This window comes from Chenopodium album, chromosome 1, assembly GCF_948465745.1.
Source record: "Chenopodium album chromosome 1, dcCheAlbu1.1, whole genome shotgun sequence".
NCBI lineage: Eukaryota > Viridiplantae > Streptophyta > Magnoliopsida > Caryophyllales > Amaranthaceae > Chenopodium > Chenopodium album.
The window spans coordinates 38,330,834-38,350,618 of NC_137834.1; the positions used below are offsets into that span (position 1 = coordinate 38,330,834).

Genomic DNA, 19,785 nt, shown 5'->3' on the forward strand with positions numbered 1-19,785 from the left:
GAGAAAACCCCAAACGACACTTGGGAGGGATAGACTTCACAGTGCGAAACCCCTTTGAGAACAAACAATTAAGGAGAGCCACATCAAAACCACAGAACTGATCTCGCGCCAAACCATCCATATGTCCAATATGAGCCAGAGAAGAGGGAGCTTGTGGCTTGGGGAAATTATAAAGCACAAAACGAACAATACCATCTCCTTCATCAGGAGGTGACACATCCTCACCCCTACCATGATGACACTTAGAACGAACCGTGTGCGTTTTGAAGCAAACTCAACATAACCAAATCCCCATACGCCTAAAAGCAACTTCTGACTCAGTACAAACAGCCAAGTTAGAAGTAAGAGAATGTCGGGTTATATCTCGCGCACCTATACAACAATGACGATCACTAAGATGCCTGATTAGAGAACGTCGAGTAAGGCCATTTCCACTTCCATCTTGATAACCACTAAGACCCACAAAGGGACAATGAAACTTCACTATGATAGCCGACATGGCTACACACAACCAACAACAATATCCACTGCGAAAATAGCACCCAAAAGCACAAGAAAACCAGCCAAATAACTGCACCCAAATGGCCAAAAAACCTACCAGAAAACTGCCCCAAAATGCACAAGAAAATGCACCAGAATCGTCCCAAGCTTGTAACAAAACTGCACCAAAATAGACTCTCCGGAACTTACCAAACGCTGGACCAAAAACACTCCAAAATGCCGAGATAGAAGCCAGAAAAGTCGTTGGGAAACCGAGCTCGAAACTTGCTGTAAATGGTTGCGGAATAAGCTTGAAAATTACACCTGAACCACCCCAAAACTGGACTACAACCGACCAGAAAACTGCTTCAAAACCGACTAAAAAAAACTGCACCCGAATAGAACCCAAACAGACCACCAAACTAAACCCACAACGGATCAAAAACTGCACCCAAACTGATCAGAATACAGCCCCTAAAACGCAAAAAAAAAAAAAAAAAAAAAAAAAAAAAAAAAAAAAAAACAGCCAAAACCAGACCACAAACAGCACAAAACTGACCTTAAGCGTCCTATTAAAAACCCAATTTTGTTACCTCGTAAAGGACGCCGGAAAACCTGATTTAAATCGCCTGAGAACCGGCAGAAAGAACCATAAATCGGACACGAAAAACGCACGAGAAGCAGCCTGAAATGCACCCCGAACTGCACCAGAATTCCGCTATTATTATTATTATTATTATTATTATTACTATTATTATTATTATTATTATTGATTTAGGTGAATGAAAACATAAATAGATGTGTACCATCTTTAACATATGTTAATAGTAAATAGATAAAAGACAATGTCAACAATAGAACATAATTATATTAGAGTTTAACATTGTGGTGAATTAACCATCTACTTCCATAAGATCTTCATTTTCATCATCTTCACTGTCATCTGGTCTTCACTGTCATCTGGTCTTCATTGTCATCACCTTCATTGTCGCTTTCCGAGCGATTAGCCCTCCAAATTCGACATGCTACACGATGTCGCACTCTGGCCATACTATCTTTACGCCATTGTGCGTACATAGTTGAATCTGCTACTCCTATACTTGCATCATGTTGAATGATTGGTATGCCAAGCTTATGCATCCGAATAAAATTATGTAGTGTGCAAGTGGCTAGCTACAATGATTGACATTTGACTCTTTTGTGGAATGTTATGTAATATCCTCCACATTTTTTCAACTGTCCAAATGAACATTCCACCTTCATTCTTAACGATGAATGAAGCTTATTAAAATGTTTTTTTAATCCTCTAGGTGGCATTGTTATAAAATCAGACATATGCACTCTTACTCCCCCGTAGTACGGCATCATATATCCAAGAGTATTTGGATATGTCGAGTCCACTAAATAATATTTTCTTGAAATATATAGTTTAGAATATTTGACGCAAATAAATAAAAATATGTATTTAATACGTAATTGAAAAATTACAGTCTACCCGAAGGTGGATGAAGGAAATTAAATTTTGAATCGCCCAAATTGTCTTTCGATCTTTCTACACCAATGTATCATGAACACTTCCTTCCCAATCAACATCAATAAATGTGTAAATTCTGTCAAACGAACAAGCCAAGACAATCCAACTTTTTTTCCCATGCCGATCACAAAATGTCAGCCTACAAAAATTTTGCCCGTTATTTTTGCTCTCCTCTCTTCTTTCTTCACCTCACCTGTTTCAGTACTTAAATTTTATTAATTTTTTTGGCAAATCCTTACATCTATCCCAATCGACAATTTAGAATGAAGAAATTGTTATAATTGTAATTTCTTAAATCTCGCGCAAAGAAGCTTTACAATCATCGTGCAAAGACGTCATTTCACCAAGAAAAGGGAAGGAAATTTTAATACATCTCAAAATTCAGTCATCAATGATAAAAAGGAACACCGCCCAATATCTATCTACATGAATCACCTATTCTTTTTTCTCCCAATCTACAAAACTATTATAACATGTAAGGAGAGCAGAAGAAATGCTCAACATCAGGGAGCAAGATAAAAACACCCACCCCAACAAGAATTACACGAATCATAATATTAGTCATCACAAACTCCGTCTACTTTCATGTCCCATACATCTAGTATCTACCAGATGAAGGTGGGGCAGGGGGCAATCGTGTTGGCGTGCGACGACTGTTTGAGCTTGAGCCAGATCCGCCATTTAGATCACCATTTTGGGCTGGATCACTGTACCGCCGACTGTGTGTCCTAGAGAAATCTGACGGTCCATTAGCAGCAGCATCAAATGCACTTCTCCAATCTTCCCCAGCCCCTGAGCCCCCTGTTCTGGGGCTGCTTTCTGCAGAATTGTAAAACAAAAACTTGAGTGACGTATTCTTAAAGCCTGAAGGCAACGTGCAACAATTTATCACAATAACAAATGTTCAAGAAACATGTCATGGGGGCTGTGGCAGGCAAAATGCACAATCCAATAATGACGAAGTTTTCCAAGGTTGTGCAATCAAATTTAAGTTATTTAACCATAACAGTATGGGACAGTTGAGTTAGAACCTTCCCACAGACATGTTTCAGATTATATCACAGTATACGCAGATACGCCTAATAGAAAAGTTTGCAACTGCAAAACCATTCAAATTGAGCGTGGAAAAACTGATTTCTCAAATCAAGTTGAGTTAGATCTTAATCGATAATTGATGAGTTCGTTTGATTCAGGTCAACTTCGGTGAAGTCAGATGAACTAAATATTCGTCAAAACCAATAATTATACTTCACATCAAAAATTATTCGTCAAAACAAAACTTTAGGATCAGTTTGGTTTAGAAGATCAATTTCAGTTCACGTAAAGAATAAATATACTCCAGGTATGGGGAAGTTTATTTTGGTTTGATTAAAAGGGGCTCGATAATTGATTATTCTATGACAATGCAAGTTTTGTGTTAAACATATTAAGATCTTCGCCATGGGACTTTCAATAGAAACATAGATCTGAGTATGACTACAAATACTTGCAAAATGGAATCTAATTTAAAAGTGTGTATGGTATGGGCCAGGTTGGGTATGGCACAAGCGCTATCCACCACCCCACCATCCACTTACCCAAAATTAGGGCAGGTGGGGGAGGTATCCACACCTAACCCAAGTACCCAACCCATTATGATTTCACATATGGGTTTATCACAATTTTGGAACTTTTCTAAATTATGTGAGGAAGTAAAAGTTCAAGATACAATTTTCAATCCATATTTAGTTGTAATTAGACTATAGAATACCTCATTGATGTGATTTTTAATAGCTTCCTGATATACATATTTGGCAAGCTTGCAAGTAATTAGAGTGTAGAACAGCTCGTTGATTTGGTTTTTTGAGCTTCCCAAGTTTCCAACAGACAGGATTTATAGGAAAGAGGATGCAGTATGTTGGAAACTAATATACTATCATAAAAGAAACTCATGAATTACCTGCACCACTACCACCATCAGACCACCCATCTGACCGGTTATCATGGATGCTTAGTTGCCTCACAAGTTTTGATAGAATAGTTGACTGCTTTGTGTAACGTTCTCTTTTACGCTTCACATTTTGGTCTTCTTGAAGGAGTTCTTCGATCTTTGTAGAGCTCTGGCCACTGTGAGTAGAGCATTTTTAATACAAACCCATAAAAGATATAAAGAATATGGGGAAGGTCTGTAATAGATATAACCGCAAACAAACATAAACAACGATTTAATGAGTTAAATGAGAAAGAACGTATGAATACAAATTTTAGCACTAACCATCCAAATTTGCTGTACATTCATTTATTCATTTTTTCTACTTTCCATTTTTGTTATTTTTTCTTTATTCCTTTCTTTTATGACACAAAAAAGTTATCATCATACTCATTTCTCTAAACATAAGTCCACTTATAAAGTTATAATAGTATGCATGTCTCAAAACAACTTATCTTTCTTACCCAAAAGATCAACAAAGGGACCTATGGTTCACTATTTCTCTCGTAAGTCAATCATTGTTTTATAAAAATAAGGAAATTTTGTCTGGAAGGGACAATATGTTCACAATTTTGTGTGGAAGGACCTTAGAAGTGTTGTTGTTTGGGGAACCTTGAGATCGGAATCCAACAATAATTGACTTCTTTCTCCAACCTCTCACGTGACCTTAAAAAATGACCCCCTTTTATTTTTTTGTCCACGTCCAATTCCTTCCTCTCTCTTTTAATCCCCAAATGACACAAATCAAAATAAGGTTGTGTTTGGTTATCTTTATTTCATTTCTATTTCTAAATTTTAATTCTTGAATTCCAAATTCTGAAATTAAAATTCTATTTTATGTGTTTGGGAAACTCTAGAAATTGGAATTTAGGAATTTTACGTAAGATGTTGACTTTATAGTTTATAAAACTTATGGAAAAGAAATTGAAAAAATGCATTTAAATGAAGCTCTGTTACTTACAGAGGAGAGAGAAAGCAACTAAAAAAGAGAAGATTGCAAAAATGGAGACAAGCAAATTGCATAAATGTTGACCACTTGTTCATTTTGGAAAAGACGAGGATACATGCCCATCAATATTCGTCAATCTAAGGAAGTGAATTGTAAATGACAGGGTTTCACAGAGCACTTGAAATTCTATCAAATTGAGCCATGTTTAATGGTCCTGGAATTGAAGCAAATACAAATCCAAATTCTTGCAGTTTATCAAACAACAACATTGACTCAAATCCAGAATTTGAAATGAAATCAATATATCCAAACATACCATAAGGGAATTTGAGGGAAATCATGGAAAAAAAGAAAATGGGGTCTTTTTTTAAGGTCACATAAGAGGTCAATGTCCGAAAAAAAAAAGTCAATTATTGTTGGATTCCAACCTCAAGGTCCCCCCAAACAACACAATCAACTTAAAAGGTCCTTTTAGACCACTTTAAACATATAAGGTCCTTCCAAACAAAATAGTGAACATATATGTCCCTTCTAGACAAATTTTACTAAAAATAAAAAATTATAATTCTTTAGCGATAATTCAAAACTACAAGAAATTTTTAAAAAATGACAAGTTTGTAAAAACAACCCTAACTTTAATAGAATTGAACCTACACACTTGTATTTTTCACGTAAAAAAATGAATTCAGGCCCAATTTAAAAAAAAAATACAAAAAATAAAATAAATAAAAATAAAAACAAGTGTATCCTGTTATATTCCAAATCCTAATTCAAGGTAAATCTTTTATGACAGTATCTGGTCATTGTACATTATCATGATGCCCAGGCTCCACAGAACCTATATACCTAAGCAACCAACTGTTCTATCGTAGTAGTCTAGAGAACATCTATTAGATGGGCATTAATATTCTTTAAGAGCACAAGAATCCTCTAAAAAATGTCACCATTGTCCACCATAATACGAAATTCATACCCAATCAGAGCTGATCCACTACATTGTCTTTATTTTCCAGGTTATATTACAATTCATACTCCACTATCTATTATTAAAAAAGTAAAAATAAAAAAATATAATAAAAGGGTTCTTATTTAGAATTTTTTTTCCGAGACGATCACCGTGAAAGTACTCCCTCCGTGTTTTTTTAAGTGTTACACTTACCAAATCCGGCCATGTTTTAATAAGTGTTACACTTCCTTTTTTTTGGCAAAAAACTACATTAAAATATTATATATCTCTTTTCTCATGGTCCCCACCCAAACCCACTACTATTTTTTTTTATTATATCTCTCCTCTCACATTCATTACTTTTCAATAAACTATTAACCCCACCACCATCTTTCTTTTACAATTTTTTAATACTCCAACTACCACACTTACCTCTTATTTCATTAAAGTCAATTAAATTGCCTAAAATTATGTGCCGGTCAAACTGTAACACTTAAAAAAACACGGAGGGAGTAGTAACATTTTGAGACGGAAGGAGTTTGAGATTTCAACTTATCTGACAAGAATAAGCCTTACAGCGCCAGGTATCTTAGCCATTAATAAATGTTTGGTATACTAAACCATCCTTTATTTGGGTCTCAAATAAAGCCGGGTATCTTAGCCATTAATAGAAATGCTCACACATCTTCATTTAATCATCTCCAATTTATACTCAAGTAAAATTTTCAACAGCTAACACTCAACAGTATCACAAGTCAGATTATTTAGATGTTAATAAACACTAAAGGCAAAATATTACATCTTTTTTTTTCTTCTTTTTTTTATACTTCCAATAGTTTTACTTTCACACTGTTCATATATCCCACTTTGACTAGCTTTGATAATTTATACCTCCTCTGTTTTTTTTAAGCTACATCACTTTGCAGATTGCGGACTCCTGGGAAATTATTGGAGAGAGAGAGAGAATAAAAAGAATGAACCCATGCGATGGGAGAGAGAGAGAGTGTGTGTCTATTGACTAAAAAGAAAAGTGATGCAGCTAATTTGAAACTTCCGTTTTAGGAAAGTGGTGCAACTAAAAAGAATGAAGTAGTTAAGAAAAATATAGTCATGTGGGATCTTGTTTGATTCATCTCAATTCATACTTTAATAATATCAAAATTTTATAATATTTACGTATTGGTAATTAGATATATTAGTGATTGAAATTAGGCATTGGCAAACATGAAATGAGAAGTGTAGCAAGTAATAAATAAAAACCAGAGGATGTATATAAGAAACCACGAAGTAGGCCCTAACCTTATGGAACTATACAATTGATTAAGCATGTCCTCTTTGGCTTTCTCCACTTGGCAAAGAACAACAGCCTGTTCAATAGCCAAAAAGTCAATAAGAGGGGATGAAAACATGTCAGGGTGTAAGTTAAGTGAAAACGAGGGATGAATTCTGACTTTTGGCACATTTGCAGCAAGGCTGTTTAGAACAGCTTCGACATATCCACGCACTTCCTGAGACATCCAGCGAAGCTCTTCTTCAGGATCTGCAGGTCTTCTTGCCATTGTGTCCTATACCATTGTATGAATCAACAAAGTTTATACAATCCAATTACTGCAGCAAGCAGCCAAAAACTGTAATATTTTTCTTAAAACTACTCATAGAGAATGGCTAGATAATCCAAGGAAAATGGGGGAGAATCCCAAGTTGCATACACATCTCATTCATTCTGTCACTGTTTATCATGAAGTATCACAGCTCCGTCACGCGTAAACAAGAGAAATAGGGTGAATAACGTCACCTTACTGAGTAAGGCTTAAATGCTTCATCAATACAACTTCCCAGAGATGAATAAGCTTCTTCACAACAAATCCTTCTGATTTTGAATTACCCTTTTTACTTCCCTCTCTCCCAGCATAGTTCATAAGTACACTGATGGTCACTTTCTTAGGTGAATAGTAGCGATTCCTTTATTTACAATACAATGATCCATAAAAAGAATAAGGCAGCCTAACAAAACCTAAAGCTCTAACAAGTGTCAAATTTTCTGAACATATGATTTGCAAGGATTTCCAGTGAAATAAAAGTTAAACCACCAGCCTGTAAAATGCAAAACAACCCCCCACCCCCCCCCCCCCCCCCCCCCCCAAACCCACCCACAAAGCCCAGATGACCAATATAAGAAAAGGAAGATAAAATGGAGAGTGGAACTTACTAGGGAACCATCAGAATGACTTTGACGCATCTGTAGTCCAGGTTCACCCATTCCTTGACCACTTTTAAGTACTGCAATATTCTTCAACTTGTTCAACCACTCAACCTTGTCAGCCACACTCTCAGCTTTCAACAACACAGCACTATGTGCTGCACAGCAAAGGAACAGATTCTTACAGAGCCAAACTTGATCGATGAACCAAATTTGAAAACAAACATACTATGCTTTCCAAACCTTTAAGAACAGTCTTGTATGGTACTTTGCTAGTCAACTTAAATGTTAGGCTGGGACCTTTATCAGGACCATTAGACTTTTTATCCTTAGAACTTTTGGGGGGTGCATCTTCCTCGTCAGAAATTTCTTCAATTTGACACTCCTGAAAAGTCATTAGCAATTTATCATTTGATGGGCTGGTGGCAAGAGATCAAGCAAATGTGATTCTGCTGGCTTAAATGATATTATATAGACATATTCTAGATTTAACAGTCTGTTGCCATGTGAGAAAGAAGATTATATCTCATCTTTGCATTTTTTGTAAAATATTAATTAACTACTGTGGCAGCTATAGCTTTTTATTTGCACTTAATTACAATTTTTGCTAGTAATTTGTTTGAATAATTTTGATAAATTAAACCCCTTGAGTCAATTTGAGAAGTTTTATAATTACACTTGGAATTTTCATGTCTTTCTTGTTGCAGGTGTTCCAGTTAGAAGCTCCTCTTGGAAACAAAATTGCTTAGTGATGGTCCATCCTCTACTGAAATTACTCAAGCCAATTTAATTGAAGCTTAATGTACCCTCTAATTTGAAAGCTATTATTTTCCTTCTTTCTTTGCGTTTTATTATATATATAGTAATTGCAGCCTTTTGGCCTGTTTGTTTGGTAGATGTGGGTGCTCTAGAAAGCATTAGTAGCAGCGTCAATGCATTTCGGACATCTTATTACCTCCATTTATGAAGGTGTCTTGATTCTAGTTTCTAGTACTACTTTAACTCACCCTCATCGTTGTTATTGTCTTTACTTTTAATTCTTTTATCCTTATTATTTTATATCGAAAATACAATTTGCATCTTGATATAATACATCAATTTCATAAATTGAAATTTTATAGGCAAATGCTAGGTATGGGATTTAGCCATATGAAGCTCATAAGTTATTTATGTGAACCAAATAGGTTTGGATTCTTCTATACCCAATTACCCATACCATGTGTTTGGTTCAATATTTTTGCAATTATGTCGCCTAGATGCCCCACTCTCAAAATCCTCGAAGTATTGGGTTCGGGCGATGAATTAATTTTTAAAGTGAAACATTGTATGCACAGTTTTTTATGCTTTCAATAATAGTGCCATATTGCCTTCATTTCCAACACTAAATGTCTCAACCTAAGTTATGTAACTAAACCTATGTAAATTAGCTACCTTTGAATTCCATGAATTCCACTACCCTGCCACATCAACGGATCAACCCCTTTCCCCCATCAACAACCATTGTTCCAACAACAACCGCCATAGCCAAAAAATTGTATATTCTACAAATTTATGACTTTTAGTTGAGTCTTTAAGGAAAGACAATGTACTATGTTCTAATGTCGATGGCTTTTAAAAAGTTACTTCAAACCTTTCCAATGCTTTTGGCGGTGAGTTTAACAGTTTGGAGCATTTTGGTGGTGATACATTTATATATATATAAAGTCAGCAGCTAATTCTATTGAGTATGACTTATCTCAAACCATGAGTGTAGTGCCTGATCCTATACATATTACCCAATGATAAACCTAACATCCATGAAAAGATATGACATGAAACTATGGCATTCAGTATATATAATCATTTCTAAGGCCTTTAAATGTTTAAGACTTTCCATGCAGGAGCTATTAGGCAAAAAAAAAAAATAGCCCGGAGACTACCACAAAAATTCAACAGCAGATTCCTAGCCATAAGTACAAAAAATACAAACAGTTCATAATAATCATATCAGTGCTTCTTTTACCTCCAAAGTGATCACACCGCGAAAATGTCTTTCTTCTTGTTTCTTTGTGTATCCAAGCTGCAAGAAATAGACATAAAATATAAATCAGCCCATTCATTGAATTAACATTTTACTTTAGTGTGCCTATGTATGCAATCAAGACTCAACACTTAAGATTCACCAAAATTATCCTACTACTAAAAGCTGTAAACAAGATCACATATACTGAATAAAGGATAAATTCCAACTTACAACGAATTACATTTATGGAAATATATGTTAATGTTTATACCCCAGAAAATGGGCGCTTTAAACAGAAATAGGGTCACATTAAATGAAAACAAAAGATGTTACATTTTCCTATAAGCTAGAAAAGAGCTACTTCAGATACAAAAATAAAGTACATTAAATATTTGCCAGAACTGGAAAACCAAATTACATTTAGCATCACAAGGTTACTTTAAATATAGAAAGGATTATTTCCATGAAAAAAACAAAAAACAAAAAACAAAAAAAAAAACGCTATTTTTGCTTATAAGTTAGAGAAAGGTTAATTACTCAGCCAAAAAAAAGTAGAAAGTAACTAGGAGCAAAGATGGCATAGAGAAATAAATAGGAGCAAAGATTTAATAAAACAACACTAACTCAGCCAACAAAAACTTTCAAAGCACCACCAAATCTTTGCCCAAGAGACCACTACAGCAACAAAGACAGAAGTTAAGGATATACCAACCTTTTTAGTTTTTTCATTCAACACAAACCATCGTCTACTCCAACTGTTAGTCTTTGCACTCTTCTTCAATAAGAAACCTGATATTTCAATCAAATTTAAGTACCACATTATATGATCCAAAGCATTATAAAGTGCATCCATGCTATGGGTACAGTATCATGATCATGTAAGACAATTCAACTATTGAAGATGTCGCAATTTCTTCATGATCAATGGTATAAATGGTATGGCATTCAAGAAAGGTTTTAATTTTTTAAAAAGAGAACTTATTCTTAGATTTTTTTTTTTTTCTTTATCCCCCAAAAGTGTCTAACTTGATTCAACATGTCTTTATCTTCCAAGCACTCAACTATTAGATTGGCCTAAGGCTATGTTCAGTGATCATGATCTGAATTTTTCTGCCACGATCTACTTTCCAGATTTGACTAAACTTTGAGTTTGAGCATAATGTAAACTAATTTTTAAAATATAATATTGTCAAATAAGATGTCTAAACTTGTATTAACATGTATGGCGCACCTTCCAATTTTTATTATTCATGGAATAAAAGATATTTAGCGATAAGTAAACACAAATTAAAAGAGTTAGGTCTGATCTGACCCAATGATTAATGAAAATAAGCATAAATAGCTTATATAAGCAGAACTAAACATAACCAAACATAGAATAAACTTTGCTGTCCTCTTACACTGTTTTATTTATTAATTTGTATTTTGCAAAATTAAGTTATTTTCTAAAGGCCTTTGAACAAATAGTATATGCAAGGAACCAAATTGCCCTCTACCTAACACATTTGTCCAACCCTGCCACCCAACCACATTTGTGAAACTTCAAAATCCAAAACAAATATCATCCCCTCATCCTCCACCTTCTCCTTCTGCCTTGCCTCTCTGCACATCTATCAAATCCTAAAATAAGCACCAAAACCACCCACACACCTCCATTAACAACTCATTGCTTTCCCCCAAGTACTAACTTTTTCCAACTCCAACCTCCTAATCTCAAACAATTGCTTCTTAGTTCTTATCCTAAACCCTAAACACTACTAGCCATTCTTTAATGTTCTTTAAACTTAGGCCATGTTCATTTAATCTTACAAAATAATATTCAGGTAAAATAATATCAGGTAAAATTAAGTTCAGTTCAATAAAAATCAGTAACTTTAAAGAAGAAATATAATAGAGAATCTGAAAAATATAATTTCATCTCAGCAAAAATAATTTCAGTTCAATAAAAATTAATTTCAGTTCTGTAAGAATAATTTAAGTAAAGCAAAAAAAATTCAGTTCAACAAATATAAGGTGCAGTGAACACCCCAAGAACTCATGCTAATCAAGTTTATTCAAAAATAAATGTCGGGGCAAACCTGCAGTTATCTCTCCCTCGGGCCCAGCAGTCTTCACACCAGAACCCTCTTGTCCCTCTTTGTCTTTGTCTTTCTCTTTATCAGATTTTGAATCCTTCAATGATTTAGAGTTCCCACTTTGTTGGCTGCTTGTCTGAGGACTTGTTGCCTAAATAAGAAAAGACTTCAGAATGTTAAGGCAAAAATTGGCACACTAAAATTAACAAAACATGTATCTGTGCTCAAACATCATGAAAATTTAAAAATAAATAAATAAAACACAAAACAAAAAAATAAATCAAACCAGATAGAGTTCCTACCCTATTCAACATTGATTGCTCTGCATCCGACCCTTTCTTGGAAGATCTACTCTTTACCTCCTCTTCACGTCTTTGCCTCTCCATCCTAGCAGCTCAAAAGAATCAAAGAAATAATGGGTCAAGATAGACTAAAATGTGTGGATGCAAATATCAGCTTAACTTTAGTGACCAGAACTACATTCAAATTATAATAAGGTCATTAGTAAATCTTAGCCTGAATTCATGTAAATGGTTATGAAAGTAACATCTGGATAGGGTACAGAGCAAATCACTTATCAGCTAAAAGCTATCCACCCATACGAACAGTGATTAACTAGTGGAAATCTATAGACCCTACACAATTTGATAGCTTCAAGAGAAATTCAATAGTGAAGGTATTAAAGGCCTTAGCACTTGGTCAGATAAAGATGGTCATATCATAGCTTGAAGTTCTCTTTCAAAACCATGCATATGAGTCATACCACACAATTTGTAAAATCAAAGAAAATAAAATAAAAAATAATAATAATAAAGGATTCAACACTGAACATTTTTACTCATAGTTTGTGCCCATAGCTATAGCCTATAGAGCCTAGCAATGAAATAACAATATACAGCCAAGCTATCTCATCCAAGGGTTGTATTTCAGTGCTTTCTCCCCTTACTTCCCCTTCCTCCCAACCTCCATATAAAGAAGTGGGCCTTTATTGCCCAGACACTATTCTCAACATTATGTTTAGACAGTCATTAGAATGAAACTGATATTGATGTCATGAACATACCGTCTCTGCACCAAACGAATAAAGTGTTGTGGTGGAACAAAGGCACGCTCCATATCTACTAGGTCAACTACCATTTGCTTTGCTTTGCCTTTAAAAACATCAAGTGCAGAGCTTGCAATTGCGATTACCTGTTCCAAAATTATTAAAATGAGAAAGTGTGGGGCAATTCCTTTGACTTCTAAAATTGTTAACACCCATTTTATTTTCCACATAATTTAGAAATGTCTAAAAATCTAAATTATAATAAAAAAACAAAAAGGCACACATTACCTCTCTTTTAAATGGTGGGTACCTTCCAAGACCCGGTGTGGCATTTGCAGATTGAGAAACAATATCCACCAGTACATGATGCACCTTTTAATACAAATATTACCAATGAATCAATAAAAAGAATGGAAAGGTTGAAAGAGAAAGAAATTTGGCATACCCAACTGATGGCAAACTAGTAATAATCAGTTAATTAAGTGAAGGATGGACATAAACGGATGAGAGGGGGGGGGGGGGGGGGGGGGATTATTGCATGACAATTCACATAGAAAACCTCAAACTAAAGTGAATCCTAAGCAAACTGAAGTAAACAAGGTATATGTTGCCTAGCACTAATGAGACAATACATTATATTCATGAGCATGTTCACCTCATCAACACAAAGCCGTGATGGTTCTTTAGCCATTTCAAGGACACTCTTTATCAAAGATCTCAGCCCCTTTTCAGGAGATATAAGATAGGGTTGGTAACCATCTGCTTCTAGAACAATCTGATAGAACAGAAATAATAGAAGGAAAACAAATTAGTATATATTTAAATTCTACACAATATTAAAACACTAAAAGATTTTTTTTTTTCTTTTTTGGTAAATCAAATTCAAGTGAAGGGCAATACCCTTTTGACATTGTTAATATCAAAGTGTCGTTCCAATGGAAGCTGCTTTATCCTGTTAGGAAAATTTCCCTCGAAACTGGCAACAATCTTCCACCCATTGCCCTAAGAATATAAAAACGCAGTTTGAATTAGAAGGCAGCTCTAACAAATATTTATGTCAGAAATTGTGTCAACACATCAAATACCAAGGGAGGTGATGTCATGCAACACAATTGACTCCAGCATAATGAAAATTATATTATACCTCACCACCAGTGACATGCCTCAAAAATTTTTCTTCAAATTCACGACAAAGTTCCAGTGCCAAAGCTCTCGTACCTTCAGGGCTAGAAACCATTGACTCACCAAGTTTCACTAGTTCATCCTGAACTATCTGGGACTTGCCTTGAAGTCTATAAAATTTAATAAACCACAAAAATAAATAAGTAGATAATAATAAACACAATAATGGGTCAATTAAGGCATAGAACCGCTCCACTGCTAGTCGGCTCTAAAGAACGCTTTTTGATAACTTACTGCTCTTTGTACTCACTATAATCAACTTTCTAAATTATTCAACAAAAAACTGCCTACAGTCCTTCTTAGCTTTTTACCCTCATACAGAGGCCAACTTTCAGGAGGTAAAGCACCCTTTTGTAACTACTTAAATATTTACTTACTTCCTCAGTTCCTAAATATTGTACTCACTTTCTGTTTATGGATGTTTTATACTTAACTGATCCCTTAGTATTGGAAAATTAAGAAACTAGTTTGTTTCCTTAACAAAGAGGACAATAAGCAATGGCTGAAAGAGTTTACCCAGAAAGAATACTAGGAAGCCTGACTTTCATACGGTTGCGTATTTGTGCAGCCAAAGATTCTACCAAAGCTATTCTACCAAGCTTGCCTTGGGGAGCCCCGGTTAAGATAGACTTAAGGCTCTCAGTTTCAGCTCGCCAAGCAGTTTCTAAGGAGTTCTCAGACCCAGCAGTTCCAGAAGCGGTAGCTATTGACACTGACTGACCAATTAAAGCAACCCATGGCATATCAGCGGTGCTTCTTGGTCCCTGACCTGACAACAAGGCCTGGACAGCAGCAAGGGCTTTAGGCTCTGACGCAGCTTGATCTATTTTGCTGATTACACCAATAGTTCTCGTTCCTACAATCAATTAAAATTTGAAAGACTGAGCTATATAACAAGGAAAGACCAACACAAAAGGAAAGTGTCTAATGCAGCACTATTCTCAAACTCGCCTTCTGCATCATGCTCCTTGGCAAGTCTAAGACCTCTTGCTGAAGATACTTCTGGTGCCTGAGAAGCAGGAATTACCACCAACAAAATTGCATCGCTGTGCGCCACATAGTCACTGACCTAATGTAAGATAGATCAGGAGATTAAGGCCATTCACCCAATACAGAATAACAAGCAAGTTAGAAAAAGATGCATAGTACTACTAATTATTGGCTCAAACACATAATTTAAACATTACACAACTCACCATAGAATCGTCCACAATCCGTTGATCCAACCCAGGCAGATCAATCAATTTCAAAGGTGGAGCTGAACAAATAAATACAAAATCGTCAAAAAGAGGCCCAACAAGAAAAAACCAAAGGACAATCTCCATGACATCAAAACTATCTTATCTCTGTACTTCAGTAGTCCAGTCTCTTGAACATGCAACATAGGCCCAAAAGATATATTATAATTTAGGGCCCCTGTTACCACATGAATAAAGTTCACCTTCACAAATTTGACAAGGAATAAAGCCAAGAAACAGAAAACTAAAATACTAGAACAATTCCAGGCTGGTAGCCTACATTCGAAACCAACCAGAAGAAGAGGCCAAAGGTAAACATAACCTGTACTTGTACGCAGCTTCAAGTAAATCTCATCACGAGTCTTTCCTGATGAGCCCTTGCTGAGCCTATCCTGAAGAGAATGCCTAAGAGCACCTGTTAAGAACCAATATGGTAAAAAAATAAAAAAATAATTAAAAAAAAAAAAAAAAGGTTAATTGCAAGAATTTTGTTTATTATTATGACTTGTATACTAAAACCATAAGTTAGAGTAAGCAATCAGGTTTTATTTGGTTGAGTAGCCTTACTTGCAGACACCTGCTGAGTTTTATTGTCAATTTGCAAAACAATGGATTTGCTGCTTAAAGAACCATCTCTATTTAATTCAATGCTTATGGGAGCTCGTGTAGCTCCATTTTCACCAGTTGGCTATCCAAAAATAAATAAATAAAGATTAAAAAAAATATAACAAACATGCATTTAGTTTTGAGCGGAAAAATAAATACTGAAATTTCTTACCAAAACAGGATGCCCAATCAGACTATTCAAGACTGCTGATTTACCTGCACCCTGGACAATTATAAAAAGAAAAAACTTTGTACTCAATGAACACCCCAAAAGAAAAGGGAAAAACCAGCAACAAACTTTAACTATTTAACCATCAAGATACTAACATCAAAATCATCATGTGTGATCTTGGCAAAATATAATTAAAGAGCATCTAATATATGGTGGTTCACAAGTAATTAATAATAAAAAAAATATAATACTACCTCTGTTTCTTATTAGTTGACACGTATTCCTTTTTAGGAAGTTTTTTTTTAGTTGACACGTTTCCTTTTGGGGTAATTTTTTTACCTTGCATTTACAAGGTACCCCACTTTCCTTTTCATTCTCTCTCACTCTCTCTCATCTCCTTAATATATGTGCCTAAATCAAACGCGTCAACTAAATAGAAACGGAAAAAGTAGTTATTTATTCTATCACACAGTGCAAAAAGATAAAATGGAAATCTTGATGCAGAGTTTCCTAATTCAATTATCGCATTCATTTCATTTTCTCATTCCGGGAACATTCACACTCAATGGAAAATACTAAAAATTAACAGGAATCATTAGCATTCAATTAAAGTCCAAAGGTACTCAGTCCTTACTAAATTTGAGGTCTTTCTGGAATCCATTGAGCAAAACGAGTTGTCATTAATGTTAAGGGCAGCATCTAAGGCTTATATGCCTAAAATTCTAGAATCTCGAAAAACATGAGACCCAAAATAGCAAATATTGTAACAAGTCACACTTATAGAGGCAACAGCTTGAGTAGAATCAAAAAACTACTAAAGCAGGTGAAAAGCAAAAACTTTATTAGAGTTTTAAGAAGATGATTATGAACTAGTGAAAGTTTGTGATAACATAAGGTGGTAGAAGCCAGAGTATGGTGGTGCAATTGAACAAATAAATAACTTAAGGCAACAAGTGCTAGTTATTCAAATCAAATAGGTGATGGATTCCTTTATTTTCATCATATATCATAAGTTCACGTTCAATGCTAGAAGCAATAAAATTGTTTAATTATGCCTCAAATAAAACGCATGCAGTGTTTCAAAATAATCATGTAAAATCAACTATGCATGTTAAGTCACTCACTTTTTATTAGACCTTTGCTACAATTATCTATATTTTTACAAATAATTTCTGAGCTTGAACGATGCAGTCAGACCATCATGAAGATAAAAATACAAATTTCTACCTACCACTCAACCAAATGTTCTTTGTCCCTTTAATGAGGATTAAATAGTCCTTACAATGATCTCCTGCCGTATCAGCATGAAATGCCCATCAACTTTGGGAAGGAATACGACTTCGCGGAAAGGGGCAAACCAACATTAATTAAGTGATGAAACATAGATGATCCGTTCTATGAGGAATATTAACATCTTATTTACTGGCTGATCCAGATGAATATTTTAAAATACTTCTGTACACTGCCAAAATAAAAATACCTTTGTTTCATATGTGCAACAAAGGCATTTACACTAACTCCTAGGCAAAATTTGTTTGCTAGTGTTAGATGGAGAGAAAGATATATATGTATGTGATGAGAAGAGGGATGGAGAGAAATGACAACTTAAAAAGAAAAGAAAGCATTTGTTGGACATAATGTGTAACACCCATTTTTAATAAATGTTGCACATAATATGAAACGGAGGTAGTTCATGAAAAAAAAACTCATACATACATGTGCCTTTTCCACCTCATTTCATCATAACCCTATTTTTAAAATGAAATTCTAAATCAGATATTTCTCTTATTTCTAGCTCTAAACAATGGAAAAAGGATTAAACAAAAATTAAAACAAAAAAAGCTATTTATAACCAATGCCGAAAATTATAGACAACTATGTTAGTGCAGCAGAGCGGATCCATGGTTCAGAAACAAAATCATAAACCACATTATAATTCTATAGTATAGAGAATAGAGAGTGCTCTGATGAATTAAAAGAGAAGGCAATTTTGATCATAAGCTGAATCACTTTAAACTGAAGCTCGTGTTCAGCTAACAGAAGTGGCATCATAAACACTAGTGCCGATAAAGCCGCCTACTATACATTACTAATGATTTGCAGTCGACACGATATAAAGCACGCACGCAATGCATAACTACGATTCTCTATCAAAGACAGCCAATTAATCCTTAACCAATCTGCATAATGCAATAAACACCTACACTATCTCAAATCTTGCATTCAGTCACGAAATCATAGTGTCAGCATCATCATAGATCATATCATCAAAAAATCTAAAAATCTGACAATTAATTCATCAAAATCACACTTTTTTCAAATCAGAATCCAAAAAGGCAAATCAAGAACTAGATCTCAATCATTTAGCAAGTAAAAAGCGAGGCCAAAAGCAGCAAATCGAAGAAATTGAATAGCAACTTACGACATTGCCAAGCGCAACAACATTGAGGAAAGTAGAGTTCCGACGAGACGACGATGCCGAAGCAGAAGTATCATCCACATCTTCGTCAGCAAGCACAGACGCTGCTTGACGCATCGCATCAGAAAGCTGCGACAATTCTTCGATCGCCTCCATTTGAGTTTCTTTCTTTCCTCTTCAAATTAAATTAAAACAAAAAAAAATGAAATCGAATCTAAGAAAAAAGCAAAGTGGAAGAGATCGAAGAAAAAGAGTAGATCCAGAAATGTGAGGAGAGAGAGAAACCCTAATGGGGGGAGATTTGATTTTGGAGAAGGAGATCGGTAGAGAGAGAAAATTCAAATTGGGGGTTTTGGAATTTCAAACTTTTTTCAAGTTTTTCAGTCAGATTGGGGTGGGGATGGAAGAGTTTTTGAGGTGCGGTGATTATAATGAAATATACCCCACTTGCTGACGGAGCAGATCTTATTTTACAGGTTGCTAATTATGTTTCGGACTTTCGGTAACTTAGCCGTGTGAAAATAACACTTGTATTTTGAGGGTTTTTTTTTTAAAAAAAAAAAAAAATCACCAACTATTTTTTTTTTTTTTTTTTTTGGTGCAAACGAGGGGCAAAGCCCCGAGAAAAAACAAAAGTACAAAAAAACTACGGGGGAACAAAACGTGACAAAGCCACACCTACGACATCATCATGTAAAATTCTCCCTAAAGCTAAAGGGGGGACTTGAATCAACACTATATTGTTGTTCTGCGAGACTCCTTGATTGGCTAGCCAATCCGCTGCTCTGTTTGCTTCTCGGTAGATATGATGAACTTCAAATTGCCAATTAGTCTCTTCTAAAATCTTCTTACACCTTGCGATGCTATGAACCGTTTCACCAACATACTGGTTTTCATTCCTCAAGGTCTGCACTAAGGCAAGGTTGTCTAGTTGAATTTGTAGTTTGCTTGGCCCCATCCTAGCTGCC

The 19,785-nt window shown here is 35.1% G+C and overlaps 1 protein-coding gene across 1 annotated transcript; it reads right to left on the reverse strand.

Moving 5' to 3' along the window:
• Positions 1-2,278: 2,278 nt before the first annotated feature.
• LOC145555489 (dynamin-2B-like) lies at positions 2,279-19,239 on the reverse strand. Its single transcript, XM_081617229.1, has 22 exons — positions 18,821-19,239; positions 16,399-16,449; positions 16,188-16,308; positions 15,943-16,035; positions 15,579-15,640; positions 15,334-15,451; positions 14,899-15,238; positions 14,345-14,492; positions 14,101-14,202; positions 13,856-13,975; positions 13,489-13,572; positions 13,219-13,346; positions 12,458-12,542; positions 12,159-12,306; positions 10,793-10,869; positions 10,081-10,137; positions 8,322-8,463; positions 8,088-8,236; positions 7,330-7,443; positions 7,178-7,245; positions 3,954-4,120; positions 2,279-2,833 (listed from the first exon to the last, which is right to left on the reverse strand). The coding sequence occupies exons 1-22, from the start codon at positions 18,971-18,973 to the stop codon at positions 2,613-2,615; spliced, it is 2,748 nt and encodes a 915-aa protein (XP_081473355.1). The 5' UTR covers positions 18,974-19,239; the 3' UTR covers positions 2,279-2,612.
• Between the last annotated feature and the right edge of the window lie 546 nt (positions 19,240-19,785).

Excerpts from the sequence above, each read along its gene's own strand:
- LOC145555489 (XM_081617229.1), bottom strand. The coding sequence starts at position 18,973 with ATGGAGGCGATCGAAGAATTGTCGCAGCTTTCTGATGCGATGCGTCAA. Across the intron at positions 13,347-13,488 it reads ACCCACCATTTAAAAGAGAG|GTAATCGCAATTGCAAGCTC; the intron begins GTAATGTGTGCC and ends ATTTTGGAACAG. Across the intron at positions 10,870-12,158 it reads CGAGGGAGAGATAACTGCAG|GTTTCTTATTGAAGAAGAGT; the intron begins GTTTGCCCCGAC and ends TTGAAATATCAG.